We start from the raw sequence: 16,704 nt of genomic DNA on the forward strand, positions 1-16,704 counted from the left end.
GACGGGCTTGCGGGGAACGGACAGCGGTTCCAGGGCGGCGGATACCGGACCTCAGGGGTTCGGATGGTGGCCGGAGTCTTGGAAGGATGTTGTGGATGGAATTGGAGGCGTGAGCTCCAATGTATTAAAATATTATGTGCACAAGACTGATAAGTTACTTATGTGGCACCTTTTCTTTTAGTTGTTGCTACTAACCCATCACCAAAACTTGCTATAAAATTTAATTCTTTACTCGCACTTGGTGTATTGTTTGATATTTGTGTCGTGGCTGATCATTGGGTGCCTCACACCGTATCCGCACCAAAGCATTTGCATTGTTTGGCAGGGTCGACGGCATTCACCCTAGGCAACAGGAGTCAGTTGGGGCAAAGGCCGTTACAGGGAGAACATACAAACCTTACAGACAGCAGCAGGAATTGAACCTAGGTTGCTGGTACTGTAAAGTATTGTGCTAACCTCTATGCTGACATGCTGCTCAAATTTGATCAAAGTTAAATAATAATAATGAACAATATTTAGTGAAAGGCTGCCCTTCAAACTGCAGGGAAGTGTACAACGGAGTCCTCAAACTTGGGCATCATGATCTCTGCCTATAGAGTTTATAGAGTATGTGTCCTTTAGTGACTTGGATTTGCATGTACAGGGCACAGTTTCTGAGATTTGCAGGTCATACATCACTCAGGAGGATAGGAAAAGACTTCAAGGATATGTAGACAGGTAGGTGAAGTGGGCAGATAAGCAGCAGATGAAATTATACGCTGAAGGATGTGAGAATGACAGGAAGCAATAGAATCTAGTGGATACTGTTCTAAAATAATACAAGAACAGAGAGCCCTGTGGGTGTGTAGTTTGCGTAGTTCATTAAAAATGTCCAGATATACTGAGGGACTGCAGCCATAATGTAGTCCAACATCAGCAAACAAGCATCCATGAATGTTGTTGGAGAAACTTAGTTCCTTCATTAAATTGGTTCCAGTGGCAAGAAGGGCCTGTTCCTTTCCCTGTGCTGTGCTCTTCTATATTCTACGTTCTGAGGAAGGGAATCTATCAGATTTTGCCTGCCAGAGGGTCCGTTTCAAAAGTAAATGATTGATTATTAGTTGATCTTCCAGTAATCAGGGTTTGTTAGGGGTAGGGATTGTAAATGCCCGGCCAGGAAGCATTCCTCCCAGTGAAAATTTCCAATGGGATGATCAATCTGAGGTAAATTTTGATTTATTTCGAAGACTGGCAAAGAGCTGAATGTACTCACCTCTGTTTATCAGGTGATATTGTAGAAATTGCGGCAAGGCAAAGGTTAGCATATTGTCCAGGCAAGGATACACTGCAGATAGAGGGCAGACAGCCCAGGCAAGAAAGGTCTTTAAAGGGCATAGAATTTTTTTTTTAGAATTTATTTAAACTTTACATCCATCCCACAATGTGAGGGAGTAAAAATCTTTGCCTTATGACTCCATTGCAATGTACAGACATGTGAATTTAAAAGTCTAATGGCTTGTAGAAAGAAGCTGTCCCGTAGCCCGTCTGTCCTGGCGTTAATGCTGCGGTAGTGTTTGCCAGACTGAAGCAAAAGGAACGGTTTATAGTCGGGGTGACTGGTATCCCCAGTGATCTTCCAGACCTTCTTTCTGCACCTGCTTCCGATCGAGGTTGGTGCAGTTCCCGTACCAGGCGGTGATACAGCCAGTCAGGATTCTCTCAATGGTGCCCCTGTAGAAGGTCTTGAGGATTTGGGGGCCCATACCAAACTTCTTCGGTCGCTTGAGGTGGAAGAGGTGCTGTTGTGCTTTTTTTGCCACACAGCCGGTGTGTACAGTCCAGGCAAGATCTTCGGTGATGTGTACACTAAGGAACTTGAAACTACTCACCATTTCAACTGCAGACCCATTGATGTTAATATGGGTGAACTTGTCTCCGTTCCTCCTGTAATTCATAATCAGCTCTTTTGTTTTTTGGACATTGAGGGAGAGGTTGTTATCCTGGCACCACTGTGTCGGGGTGTCAGCCTCTCCTCTGTAGGCTGTCTCATTACCGCTCGAAATAAGGCCGATCAAAGTCATGTCATCTGCGAATTTGATCAGCAGATTGAAGCTGTGTGTGGCAGCGCGGTCGTGGGTGTAAAGGGAGTAGAGAAGGGGACTCAGGACACAACCCTGGGGGCACCTGTGTTGAGGATCAGAGGGGCAGAAGTGAGGGAGCCCATCCTTACCACCTGTCGGTGATCCAACAGGAAGTCCCCTTTGCACAGCAGAGGTCTGGAGACAAGGTAAGAATGTACTGGAAGACTTTAAGAACACACGCCAACTAAGGGACAATTTTACTAACTTCAAAGTTTCAGTGACGTTTAACATCTCTATTGAGGAAGTGTTGTGAAAAGCCAGAATAAGAAGAAACATAGAAACATAGAAAATAGGTGCAGGAGTAGGCCATTCGGCCCTTCGAGCCTGCACCACCATTTATTATGATCATGTATCATCAATCAGGAAACGGCAGCTGTAATTTCTGGGACAGGGACTGAGGAAAGAGAAGCTCAACATCTTGCAGTGACGGGACAAATTGATGGAAGAAAAAGGCATGGTTGACAGCGCATGCATGACATTCATAAGTTACATCAAGGAATGGACAGGCAAGAGTTTTGAAGAGTTTATTAGAACTTCTCAGATTAAAGACAAATGGAGGACCATCATACGACACGGAACATAATGATGATGATGATTATGAATGACGATTGAACTGGCAATCAAGGAATTCAAACATACACAGTTTACCAAATGGTCAGTATCGGTAATTGTCAGTCAATTCTGCATAAAAATTGCATTTCTCTGTTCAGACTTCAGAACAGCGTGGGTGACAGGGACCATGCTGTTCTCCTTGTGCACAAGTAAATAAAGTGCAGTTGAGGGTCGAGTGTGAATTTTCAGAGTCTAGTTAGTCAGTGACGACATGTGAAAACTGTCCTGGACTCATTCAGATTGGCCTGGTCTCCTCCCTTATTGGTTGGGTTCCAGGCCAGCAAAATTATTCCTAAGAAAGGGCATACCATATTATTAACTTATACAACAGCCAATGTCCCATTTAAATACAGGATGTGCCAGCCAATGTGCAAATATTGACCATCCCCATTTTTTAGTTGTTTCTTAAATGACCATCTATAACAAACAAAAACATTGCCTACATCCCAGAAACAATTAAATCTTACTAGGTCTTCCTTCAGTTAGTCCTGACGAAGGGTCTCGGCCTGAAACGTCGACTGTACCTCTTCCTAGAGATGCTGCCTGGCCTGCTGCGTTCACCAGCAACTTTGATGTGTGTTGCTTGAAATATGTTCAAATCTTGTTTGTTGACAATTGAGAGCAACACACACAAAATGCTGGAGGAACTCAGCAGGTCAGGCAGCATCTATTGAGAATAATAAATAGTCGATATTTCAGGCTGAGGCCCTTCATCAGGACTGGAAAGGAAGGGGGAAGAAACGACAATAAGAAGATGGTGTTAGGGGAGAGACTACAGCATTGCTGTATGTGTGTGTGCTGCTCTATTTCCAGCATCTGCAGAATCTTGTGTTGTTAAAAATTGAAAAGTTGTAACGTTAACATCAGTCTCTGCAAAATAAGAGCAGAAATGATAAATCACACTCATACCACCAATACAAAAACAGTGATTACCCCTCAACCATCAGGCTTTTGAACAAAAGGGGATAATTTCACTCAAATTCACTTGCCCCACATCGAAATGTTCCCACCACCACTTCCCACTTTCCCACTTTCAAAGACTCTTCATCTCATGTTCTCGATAATTTTTGCTATTTATTTATATTTGCATTTGCACAGTTTGTTGTCTTCTGCATTCTAGTTCATCCTTCATTGGTCCTGTCATATTTACTATTCTTTAGATTTGTTGAGTATGCCCACAAGAAAGTGAATTTCAGAGTTCTATATGGTGACATATATATACTTTGTTAATAAATTTACTCTGAACTTTGAACAACATAAGTTCTTTCTCAAAGTTAAAGTCATAGCAAGTCAGAATAAATTCATTACCAAAGGGCTTGTATGTCACCATGTACTATCTTGAGATTAATTTGCTGTTGTCTACCATTTGCTGCTATTCCTCAGAGTCTTTCTGGTGGCTTGTCACTAAGCACTTGTACACCAAAAGCAGATGATCAGGTGTTACGGTACTTAATGTAGAATGGAGTTCGTCCAATGTAATAAAACATTTATGTTACAAAGACGTAATTGTTTGCTGTATATACCCATCGCACAGCTAACCTTCAGTAAGTTCTCTGATGTGGGATTCTACTACTGCAGACCTGTCCATGCGATGTGACCAGCAACTGGGAGAGTACTGTGCTTCTAGCTCCTAAATCAAAGAAATGTCAACAAATACAGTTATTGTACATTCTCAAGTTAACTAAGCACATCAGACAGTCAAACCATTTTCACCTGATTTGGATTATTGGACGCAATGAACGTGCAGTTATTTTGTTATCATCTACACAGGCCTGATCTCCATTCCAAGATTATTTCATCCACATGAACCAAATCACAGGTCCAACTATAATTCATAAGTAAAATTCAGAAAAAGAAATCAACGCAGAAATTTGAAATCCAAGTGTAGGAACCACAAATGCACTTTGTTTATCAACATGGTTCTATCCTGGCGCTTTTAAACAGATGTAAAGGTTTTTACGTGGAGTCCATAATTTCATTTTAGTCCTCATGAAATATGGATGGATGCTGGTAGATCACAAATTTAGAAAGCATTAAGTTTCCATTCGAGCATAAAGGCATCCTTATAACATTTCATTCAAAGGAAATGAACCTAAGTTAATTGGTGATGAATTATTTCTAGGATCGTTGCTAAGCTATCAGGGGCCGAGCACTGATCACCATGTTCCTGTTCCCATGCCATGGGGGTAGATCTGCTGCAGAGCAGGTTGCCAAAACTAACCACAACCTCATCATTGCCTTAAATGTACCAGTACATCCTTTAGTTGGTTGAGGAAAGTAATATTAGAAAATCAAGCACCTGGCACAAAACCTGTGGTCTACGGGACAGCAGTGATCTCTGTACTCCTATGTGCTTCTAGATTACGTACAGCAAGAACTGTATTTTTATTCAGCTACAGCATGGTAACAGGCCCTGCTGGCCTATGTGCACCCACATGGCCAATTAATCTAGTAACTCGTACGTCTTTGGAACGTGCAAGGAAACTGGAAAATGCAGAGGAAACCCACGCAGTCATGGGGAAAATGTTAAAACTCCTTCCAGACAGCAACGGGAATTGAACCTGGGTCACTGGCACCAGCTATTGTGCCAGGCCCTCAAGCACTGGAAAAAATACCACCAATGCTATTTCTGTAAAATCTTCCAAGTTCACTGGAGGAGTAAGTGAACCCACAGCAGAATCCTCCACCACGCCAAAGTCCCCAGTACTGAGGGAGGATCATGTATTGACACCAGACTTCCAAAACTTTCTTCCAAGCTCAGTTATGGAAAGAAGCTATCAGGTGAACAGAGAAAAAGATTCAAGGATATGCTCAAAATTTACTTGAGGAAGGGGAACTTCTCAAAAATTCACAGGAATCTCTGGGCTATGCCTAGACAAACTGAAGAAGGAGCAACACATACAAAATGCTGGGGGAACTCAGCAGGTCAGACAACATCTCCATGGGGGTTCCCAAACCTTTTTATGCCATGGACTCCAGGTTAGGAACCCCTGATCTACGAAAAGGAATAAAAATTCAACGTTTTGGACCAAGTTTCTTCATCAGGACTGGAAAGGAATGGGGAAGAAGCCAGAATACGAAGCTGGGGGGGAGAGGAAAGAGTACAAGCTAGAAGGTTATGGGTGAAGCCAAGTGAGGGGGAAGGTAGGTGGTTGGGGGAAAAGTGTTGAAGTGAGGAGCTGGGAGGTGATGTGGAAAAGGTAAGGGGCTGAAGAAAAATGAATTTGATAGGAGAGGAGAGTGGACCATGGGAGAAAGGGGAGGAGGAGGGACACCCAAGGGAGGTGAGTAGAAGAGAAGAGGAAGAGAGAAGCCAGAATGGAGAATGGAAAAAGAGAGGGGGAAAGAAGATACCAGAAGTTAGAGAAATCAATGTTCATGCTGTCAGGTTGGGAGTTACCCAGACGGAATATGAGGTGTTGCTTCTCCAATTTAAGAGTGGCCTCATCGAGGCAGTAGAGGAGGCCATGGACCGACTTGTCAGAATGGGAATGGGAAGTGAAATTAAAATATTTGGCCACTGAGAAATCCTGCTTGTTACGGGTGGAGCGACGGTGCTCAACAAAGTGATCCCCCATTTTACGTTGGGTCTCACCGATGTAGAGGAGGCCACACCAGGAGAATCGGATACAGAAGATGTAACCATATAACCATTTAACAATTACAGCACGGAAACAGGCCATCTCAGCCCTTCTAGTCCATGCCGAACTCTTACCCTATCCTATTCCCACCGACCTGCACTTAGCCCATAACCCTCCATTCCTTTCCTGTCCATATATCCATCCAATTTAACTTTAAACAACAACATCGAACCTGCCTCAACCACTTCTGCTGGAAGCTCGTTCCACACAGCTACCACTCTCTGAGTAAAGAAGTTCCCCCTCATGTTCCCCCTAAACTTTCGTCCTCTAATTCTCAACCCATGCCCTCTTGTTTGAATCTTCCCCACTCTCAATGGAAAAAGTCTAACCACGTCAACTCTATCAATCCCCCTCATAATTTTAAACACCTCTATCAAGTCTCCCCTCAACCTTCTACGCTCCAAAGAATAAAGACCTAACTTGTTCAACCTTTCTCTGTAACTTAGGAGATGAAACCCAGGCAACATTTTAGTAAACCTCCTCTGTACTCTCTCAATTTTATTGACATCTTTCCTATAATTCGGTGACCAGAACTGTACACAATACTCCAGATTTGGCCTTACCAATGCCTTATACAAATTCAACATTACATCCCAACTCCTATACTCAATGCTCTGATTAATAAAGGCCAGCAAACCAAAAGCTTTCTTTACCACCCTATCTACATGAGATTCCATCTTCAGGGAACCATTATTCCTAGATCCCTCTGTTCTAAAGCATTCTTTAATGCTCTACCATTTACCACATATGTCCTATTTTGATTAGTTCTACCAAAATGTAGCACCTCACATTTTGCAGCATTAAACTCCATCTGCCATTTTTCAGCCCACTTTTCTAACTGGCCTAAATCTCTCTGCAAGTTTTGAAAACCTGCCTCATCATCCACAACACCACCTATCTTAGTATCATCTGCATACTTACTAATCCAATTTACCACCCCATCATCCAGATCATTTATATTACAAACAACATTGGACCCAGTACAGATCCTTGAGGCACAGATGACCCCGACAGGCTTGCAGGAGGAGTGTTGCTTCACCTGGAGGGACAGCAGTTTTGATGCTGTTGAGAACATCAGGAACACGTCGAACTTATGTCCCAGCGGTGGACCACCAGCAACCCAGTTTCCTGCTCCATCAGGGAGAATCTGAAGCTCCCATGTTAGTCTCTTTAGCCATCTCGAAACCCCCAAATCAGAGTGGAATCAAACAGCTGGAGGATGCCTCAGAACATAGAATAGTCACGTACTGATTTGTTTTATATTCGAAGTCAACCCTGTCCAAGAAGTACCACAATAAAATAAGTTAGATCGCTAGTTATGTTGTTTTTGTGACCACTGGAGGGAGCATTGAAATAGTGGTGATCCTGACACTTCTGCCTTTTAAAACTTGTTACATTTTCAAAATGCTGAGCGCTTTTGGTTCACTGATACTTGTTGCTATTTTCATCACGTAAATACTACTCAGAGAGCAGATGGATCTCAAGTTTCCCGTTTTATATTTAACTTTTGTTTACTCAACCTGACCACCCCTTGTGTAGGATAAGGGACAAGGAGTTCCAAAACATCCTGACATAGGATATGTACAGAACTGCGCTCAAAATCCGCAGAATTCTGCCCTCAATTAGACACAGCTCAGCATGGTGAAATCACAGAAACTTGAGATAATGTTCCTGGTAAAGTGATGCCCCCATACAACTCGAAAGCAGTGCTACCTACGTGTCTTCAACACTTCCCTTCACTACAATGCTTACATTGCAGTTTCTAACCATATTGGGTGTTGTCACCATTTAAGGTTGTGGGGGCATTGCCATTTGGGGCGGCACCGTGGTGTAGTGGTCAACACAACGCTTCACAATACAGGTGACCCAGGTTCAATTCCCGCCGCTGTCTATAAGGAGTTTGTACACTCACCCCGTGACCACATGGGTTTCCTCCGGGTGCTCTGGTTTCCTCCCACAGTCCAAAGACGTGCCAGTTGGAAGGTTAATTGGTTATTGTAAATTGTTCCACGATTAGGCTAGAGTTAAATTAGTGGTTTGCCGTGTGGCACAGCTGAAAGGGCCAGAAGACTCTACTCCACGCTATTTCTCAATAAATAAATAAATCAAAGGTCCTAGAAGGACCGTTCAGTGTAACAATTCATTGACAAGAGATGCTTCATTGTTAGTGATGACAGAAGCAGTGAAATGCACATGAGTAAATAGATTTTTTTTTCTTCCCTGAGATTAAAGATGTGAGAATAAATGTACTGACCTCTTTATTCATTGCCCTCCACGAGCTCATTCTGCCTGTTATTCAATATCCTCCTCGAAACTTCCACAGCCTGGTATCAGCATCGGAAATGAAAGCGTCAATGTCAGAGATGCACTGAGCAGTAAATGACTGCCTGTTTAATCTCAAGCCATATTTAATGAAGAATGATAATAGATTACATACAATATTAATGCAAAGCGGTCAAAGATATCACCAGACATTTGTATGATTCGTATTCAGTACGTTGCTTAGAGCAGAGGTTCCCAAACTTGGCATTATTGTATACAAATTTCCAGACTTACTACCTGCCTAAATATGCACATCAATTTAAGTTTTATATTTTAATCCCTGAGATATGAATTAATCAGTCCAACAGTCCACCATTAGGGTGGCAAGGTAGTGTAATGGTTAAGCACAACACTCTGCAGTATAGACAACCCAGGTTGAATTCCTGCCACTGCCTGTAAGGACTTTGTATGTTCTCCCCTTGACCATGTGGGTTTCCTTTGTAAATTGTCCCATGATTAGGCTAGGATTAAACTGGGGGATTGCTGGTGGATGCAGCTCGAAGGGCCAAAAATGCCAATTCCACACTGTATCTCAATAAGTAAGTAAATAAATAAATAATAAACAACCATTCCCGATCACCTACATTCAGAATCAGAATCAGGTTTGTTATCACAGACATATGCCATGGTTTGTTTTTTGTTTGCGGCAGCAGTGAATAAAAATGACTCTAAGTTACAATAAGAATATATTTAAAAAAATACTGTAAAACCATCTCCTGGGATTTTTTGTTTGACCATCTGCTACAATCTTCACTCCAACCCCATCGTTCTTCCCCCACAAGGTGTGGCATCCACAAATCTGTCATGGATCAGTGTCTGCTGGATATTACCCCCTCTTCTCCGTCACCAGAAATGTCCGGGTGGCCCGCAACCTGAAGGCGTGAATATTGATTTCTTCTTTCAGTTAATTTTTCCCCTCCCCCTCTCCACCTCTTATATTCCCCACTCTGGCCTTTTACTTCTTCTCACTTGCCTATCACCTCCCCTGGATCCTCTCCTCCTTCCCTTTCTCTTGTGGTCCACTATCCTTTCCAGCCCTTTACCTATCCCATCCACCTGGTTTCACCTATCACCTTCCAGCTACCCTCCTTCCCCTTCCCCCCAGCTTTTAATTCTGGTACCTTCCCCTTTTTATTTCAATCCTGAAGCAGGGTCTTGGCCCAAAACATTGACTGTTTATTCATTTTCATAGATGCTGCCTGACCTTGATAAGTTCCTCCTGTATTTTGTGTGTGTTGCTTTAGCTTTTGTTTGGCACGAGAATGTGCACCAGAGTTTCAGAACCTTTGACTTTGAGCATGTTGAAAATTATGCTGTTATATTGTTGTACGTATTCATAACCTCGCTCTAAGAATGAAGCGCACATAGAAACATAGAAATCTACAGCACATTACAGGCCCATCGGCTCACAATGTTGTGCTGACCATGTAACCTACTCTAGAAACTGCCAAGAATTTCCCTACCACATAGCCCTCTATTTTTTTAAGCTCCATGTTCCTATCTAGGAGTCTCTTAAAAGACCCTATTGTATCATTTTCCAGAAAAATATTAAAATGCTTAGCAGCTCAGGCAACAACCACATAGAGACAGAATTAACGATGTAGGGTTAGCAATACTCTGCAGGTATCTTACAAGAAGTCAATAATTTATTCTATAAATAGTCAATCATTACACCCAGGAAATTAAAGCTGCTCAACTTTTCTTCTGCTAATCTAATCACCATATCAGGTAATCAGATATACAATTCAGGCCTTCAACATGAAACAATGGTAGAAAATTACACATGTAATGATAGGCAAGTATAATCTAAAAATCAGATTATTCCCCCCGCCAACACATGAGTTCATGAGTTCATCCTGTCCCAATATCCGTCCATACAAAAGCCAGCCTCACTGATCACACTCTCTCACTGATCAACCTAAATCTCACATTGATCTGTAATAATCACTCCCCCCACACCACACTGCTTAAACCCCGATCCTTCCGCTGAGCGTCCTCTGGTCTCACAACCTCTGCTCTCAGTGACCCATGCGCTCTCCCTCTTGACCTCCAACCTTCTCCTGATCCATAATCTCCCTTCTCCAAGACCCGCAGCCTTCCCCTGTGACTCATCTCCCTCTTGCCCAGGGCTTCCAACCTTCTTCCTGCAAAGGATCTGCCTTCCCTGTCACCCACAACCTTTGATCCCCTTCTCCCGGGATCCCCAACCTGCTTTCTCCCTGCCTCCTCCTCTAACTTTCCCATCATCTCTCCCTGACCACCCACCCCAAATCATTGCCTGCTTTCCATGCATCATGGTCTCCATTGCGCCGACTTTCCACTTGGCAATCTAAATTGGCGGGAATCCTAGAAGGCAATTTAGATGAGGTTTAACGCACAAAATGCAGGAGAAACTCAGCAGATCAGGCACCATAGAATCATAGAACACTGCAGCACAGAAACAGGCTTTACGGCCTATCTAGTCCATGCCAAACTATTATTCTGCCTAGTCCCATCGACCCACACCTGGACCATAGCCCTCCGTACCCGCTCCCCTCCATCCATGTACCTATCAAAACTTCTCTTAGAATGTTGAAATCAAATCCACAGCCTGTCTGGCATACGCATTCCACATTCACTCCACCCTCTGGGTGAAGAAACTCTCCTTCAGATTCCCCTTAACTCTTCACCATTCATCCTTAACTTATGGCCTCTGGTTCTTGTCTCACCCAACCTCAATGGAAAAACAGCCTGCTTGCATCAACCCCATCTATACCCCTCTTAATTTTGTATGCCTCGGTCAAATCTCTCCTCATTCTCCTATACATCAATTTACATTTCAGGTTCAGACCATTCATCAGGACAGGAAAGAAAGCAGACAGAGGCATGGGTGTAGTGAAACACGGCAAAAACACAGTGTGAAATGCATTTTCAGCTTCCTCCATCATCGTAAATCTTCCACTAATTTTTACCCCTCACCACTCCAGAAGCTCGAGGCAGCGGCAACAACAACACTAGACCAACAATCTTGATTTTAATCCTATAAATGAAACCACAGCTTATAGCTTTAATTTCACACTTACCCAACAACAGTGCTTCACCTGGTGAACTTTGAAATACAGAAGAGTGGAACGTTTCGGAACCACTTAGATCATTGGTAAATATCTGTTCAAATACAGCTTGTTCAAAAGTCACAAAGTCCCGGTAACATCTGGGCATAGGTCATGCTTCAAAAGTGTCTCATTGCACTCAGGTAATAGGATGGCACAATACATCAACCGAAACAAGTTTGGGGAATCTTACAACAAATTTCATGGTTTAATTTCACTCCTGGTCATTGGAAAATCAAAAACACCAGCTGTTTTGCTTTCCAGCTTCCCCAATGTTTGTACACTTTCTGATGATACTGCATCTAGAACAAGCAAGTGTGAGGAACTGGAAAGGATCTACAGTCTTGATCTGTACTGTAAAGACCTCTCTGAGGATTTTTCACCTTGCCGTTGAAGGGAGATCTGTGAGTTCCCGAGCGATACCATCTAACATTTAGCTCCTGATAGGGTTACCCGTGATAGTAAGGTCAAGGGCGAGGTTGCAGGCAAAGAGTGATCCAACCAAAACTTCAGCGTTGGAGCTGGTGGAAGAGGATGGTACTGGAGAGTACACTTCCAGTTCTAAAAACATGGACACTTACTCTCGAGGGCAAACACTGCACAGTTTGTTTTCTGTGACCCACTTACTCCATTTTCCCGGCAGTAACAGTGGGCCACATTCAATTACGGGTTACTTTAATTCACAGGAGTGGAAATTGCAATAGATTGGACCAATCAATGAAGTAAGTGTAAACCGGCAGGCAAGCCCTCTTTCTGCACCAATCCGAGACCGAGAATCTGGCTGAGTGGTGCCACAAAAACAACCCCTTCCACAATGTCAGCAAGACCAAGGAGCCAGATAATATACCTGATTCTGATTCCTATTCTGTTTATTGACTTCAGGAGGAGATAAACCAAAAGTCCATGAGCCAGTTCTCCTCAGAGAATCAAAGGCGGAGACGGTCAGCGACTCTAAATTCCTCGGTGTTAGCATTTTGGAGGACCCAGCATGTAAGAGCAGTTACGAAGAAAGCACAGCAGTGCCTCTACTTCTGTAGGAGTTGGCGAAGATTTGGCATGACATCCTTCGTATTTGCACAGTTTGCTGCCTTTTGCACACTGGTTTAACCCCCAAGTTTGTGTGGTCTTTCATTCATTCTATTATGGTTATTACCTATTATGGATTTACTGAGTATACCCACAAGAAAATTAATCTCAGGGTTGTATATGATGACATATATGTATTTTGATAATAAATTTACTTTTAAACTTTTTTTATTGCAACACCAACAAATTACATTCAATACAACCAGTTGCCAATTGCATCTTGACTGTTTATCCCAACCACCCCCCAACCTTCATCACCATCCCCCCCTCCACCCCTCTCTCCCCCCCATCCCTCTCCCCTCCACCAACCAACTGAATAGTAATGCATACACAGACAAAGCATTCCTATTTTATACAATAGTAAGATTTTCTAATTTATCTGTGTTGCTCATCTTCCCCTGAATCTGTTGTTGTAAGTTGGTGGTGGAGCCCTGAGTTAAATTTACTTTTAACTTTTGAATATTGAAAATAATGTCTGATCTTAATGCTCACCTTGCCTGTATTTTCCCAAAGTGGCCTGAAGTACAATTTCACTTAAATTTGGATCCTGGCTGTGATCAATGCTTGAATTCATACCCCAATATCACTGTATTTTCCACCACACAGTTCTTCAACAAAAGCATAAGTTTCAAAAATAATTTTGGCATCACAGTTTACCTTAGATTTTCGCAAACTGCATCAATTAGACAGGGAGCGTTGGATCAATGTTGTTTCTAATTGTTGGTGCAAATTCAGAAAATCCATCGTGTAAGTTAACTATAGACGTGACACAAATCTGTCCATGGTGTCCACAATGGTTCTATTCTTTCATCACTGCTAATCAGCAAAAGAGCAGAAGACTAAATCCTGGTTTAAAGAAAAATATTGTGCACACCACAGTACACCAGCCAACACAAGAGACTCTGCTGGAAATCCTGAGCAACACACGCACACAAAATGCTGGAGGACTGAGTCCCTTCATCTGGCCCAAGATATTGATTACTTATTTTCTTCTACTGATGTTGCTTGACTTGCTGAATTCCTCAAGCATTTTATGTGCGTCACTGAATAGAACACGCTGCTCTTTTCAAACCTACCACTATGACTAACCTTTTGGATGTGAACCAAACTAATGCAAATATTAACTGGCCATCAGCAAGTTACTAAGCACTGTATAATGTGGGTTGTCCTGATTATAATGATTTAGATTGTTATATCCACCCCAGTAAGTCAATTTACTAAACGTGGCCCAATCTTAGTGCCAAGATATGGAGTAGGTGGATCACAGAGAACAAAATTGCATACCATGACCTCAAGAGTTAATATACTGTGTATCCTAGTGCAGAAATTATAGAGGGGAGGAATAGTCATCAGATTTGAAATGGCAGAATGCATGTAATTACTTCATAGTCTTGAGTTTCTGCAATATTTCCACCTGGATTTTCACAATAGAAGAAATAAAATAGTATAGGAGACTTAATAAAGTGGCCTCTGAATGTACGTTCGTGATCTTCTGCTGCTGTAGCCCATCCACTTCAAGGATCAATGCGTTGTGCATTCAGAGATGCTGTTCTGCACACCAATGTTGTAAGCCATGGTTATTTGAGTAACTGTCACCTTCCTGTCAGCTTGAACCAGTCTGGCCATTCTCCTCTGACCTCTCTCATTAACAAGGCATTTTGACCCACAGAAAAGCTGTTCACTGAATGCTTTTAGTTTCATGCATCATTCTCTGTAAACTCTAGAGACTATTATGAGTGAAAATCGCAGATCAGCTGTTTCTGAGATACTCAAACCACCCCATCTGGCACCAACAATTATTCCACGGACAAAGTCACTTTCTTCACATTTCTTCCCCATTCTGAAGTTTAGTCTGAACAACAACGGAACCTCTTGACCATGCCTGCGTGCTTTTATGCATTGAGTTGCTGTGATGCCACACAGCAAAAAAACACACTCAACGACTGCTACTCTAAGATTAGGAATGGCTAGACTGCACTTCAGGAAATCTGATGACTTGTCTGTCCTTCTCCTATTTGCATACAGGCAGAGGCTACAAAGCAAGGCCCTAGAGATAAAGACAACGAAGAGGTGGTTGTGGGAAGTGGAGAAGCAGTTACGGGATTGCTTCCAGTTGGTGTTCGAGGACTCATCAAAGGATCAGAATGAATAAAACACAGTTGTAGTTGAGTGTGTGCCCACAAAGTCATTCAGTCTTCCCCAACAGAAGCCCTGGATCAACCATGAGATCCGCAAACTGCTGAGGGCCAGATAGGTGGCATTCAGGGCTGCTGACCAAGTAAGATACAAGAGGTCCAGATACAATCTCCAGAAAGCCATCTCATGTGCAAAGTGGCAAATCTGGACCAAACTTGAATCACTGAATGATGCTTGACAGCTGTGGCCAGATTTGAATGCTATTACCCCTTACGAAATAAAAAGCATGTGGCATGGGTGACAACAGGGCTTCCCTACCAAATGAATTTGATGCTTCTGTGCTCACTTTGAATGTCAAAACATGGAGGTATCATCATGAACTCCCACAGCCTCTGATGACCCTCTGACTGCAGGCTCTGAGGCCAATGTGAGAGTGTCCTTCAGGAGAGTGAAACTATGGAAAGCATCTGGCCCGGATGGGGTACCTGACTGAGTACTAAAGTCCTATGCTGATCAACTGGCTGGAGTGTTCACCAATATCTTTAAGCGTCTGAGGTAGCCACTTTAATTATACCAGTGTCTAAGAAAAACGTGGTAACCTGCCTCATTGACTATCATCCAGTAGCACTTGCATCCACAGTGATGAAGTGCTTTGAGAGGTTGGTGATGAAACGTATCAATTCCTGGTTGAGAAATTACTTAGATCTGCTCCTATTTGCTTGCTGACCCAACAGGTCCACAGCAGATGCTACTTCATTGGCTCTTCAGTCAACCCTGAAGCATCTGGATAGTGAAGAAGCACACACCAGGATGTTCTTCATCGATTACAGTTTGGCGTTCAATATTATCGTCCCCTTAAAACTAATCAATAAGCTTCAAGACCTTGGCCTTGATATCTCCTTGTGCAATTGGATCTTTGATTTCCTACTTGCAGACCCCAGTATGTTGGGATTGGCAAAAACATCTCCTCCACAATCTCCATAAACATGGGTGCACAACAAGGCTGTGTGCTTAGTCCCCTGCTCTACTCACTTTACATGTATGACTGTGTGGCTAAGCACAGTTCCAATGCCATATTTAAGTTTGCTGACAACACCCGAATCGAAGGTGGTGATGAATCAGCATGTAGGAATGAGATTGAAAATCTGGCTGAGTGGTGCCACAACTAAAGTCCCTCACTCAATGTCAGCAAGATCAGGGAGCTGAGTGTTGACTTCAGGAGGAGGAAACTGAAGGTCCATGAGCCAGTCCTCATCAGGGGATCAGAGGAGGAGAGGATCAACAACTTTAAATTCCTCAGTGTTCTCATTTCAGAGGATCTGCCTTGGGCCCAGCACATAAATAGCATTACAAAGAAAGCACTGCAGTGACTCTACTTCCTTAGAAGTTTGCAAATATTTGGCTTGACATCTAGAGCTTTGACAAACCTCATAGATGTGTGGTGGAGAGTATATTGACTGGTTCCACCACTGATATGGAAACACTAATGTCCTTGAATGGGAAATCCTACAAAAAGTAGTGATTATGGCCCAGACCATCACAGGTGAAGCCCTTCCCACCACTGAGCACATCTACACCAGTACTGTCACAGGAAAACAGCATCCATCAACGACAACCCCATCACCCAGTTCATGCTCTCTTCTTGCTGCTGTCATCAGGAAGAAGGTTCATGAGCCTCAGGACCCACACTACCAGGTT

The 16,704-nt window shown here is 42.9% G+C and overlaps 1 protein-coding gene across 4 annotated transcripts in view; it reads right to left on the minus strand.

Annotated features, from left to right (window-relative positions):
• The window catches only part of afmid (arylformamidase), a 46,375-nt gene extending 32,517 nt beyond the window's left edge, over positions 1-13,858 (minus strand). The window contains exons 1-3 of one of the 4 annotated variants that reach the window (XM_063074571.1): positions 13,528-13,858; positions 8,628-8,697; positions 4,272-4,362 (exon numbers count right to left, since the gene is read on the minus strand). In XM_063074571.1, coding sequence (XP_062930641.1) covers positions 4,272-4,362; positions 8,628-8,657 — 121 coding nt within the window. In that variant the 5' untranslated portion in view covers positions 8,658-8,697; positions 13,528-13,858. Of the gene's footprint in view, positions 1-4,271; positions 4,363-8,627; positions 8,698-11,757; positions 12,067-13,362; positions 13,451-13,527 lie in introns of those variants that run through there. The other 3 variants (XM_063074568.1, XM_063074570.1, XM_063074569.1) reach the window with 3 other exon arrangements.
• Positions 13,859-16,704: the final 2,846 nt, after the last annotated feature.

Source organism: Mobula hypostoma, chromosome 22 (assembly GCF_963921235.1).
Source record: "Mobula hypostoma chromosome 22, sMobHyp1.1, whole genome shotgun sequence".
Classification (NCBI taxonomy): Eukaryota; Metazoa; Chordata; class Chondrichthyes; order Myliobatiformes; family Myliobatidae; genus Mobula; species Mobula hypostoma.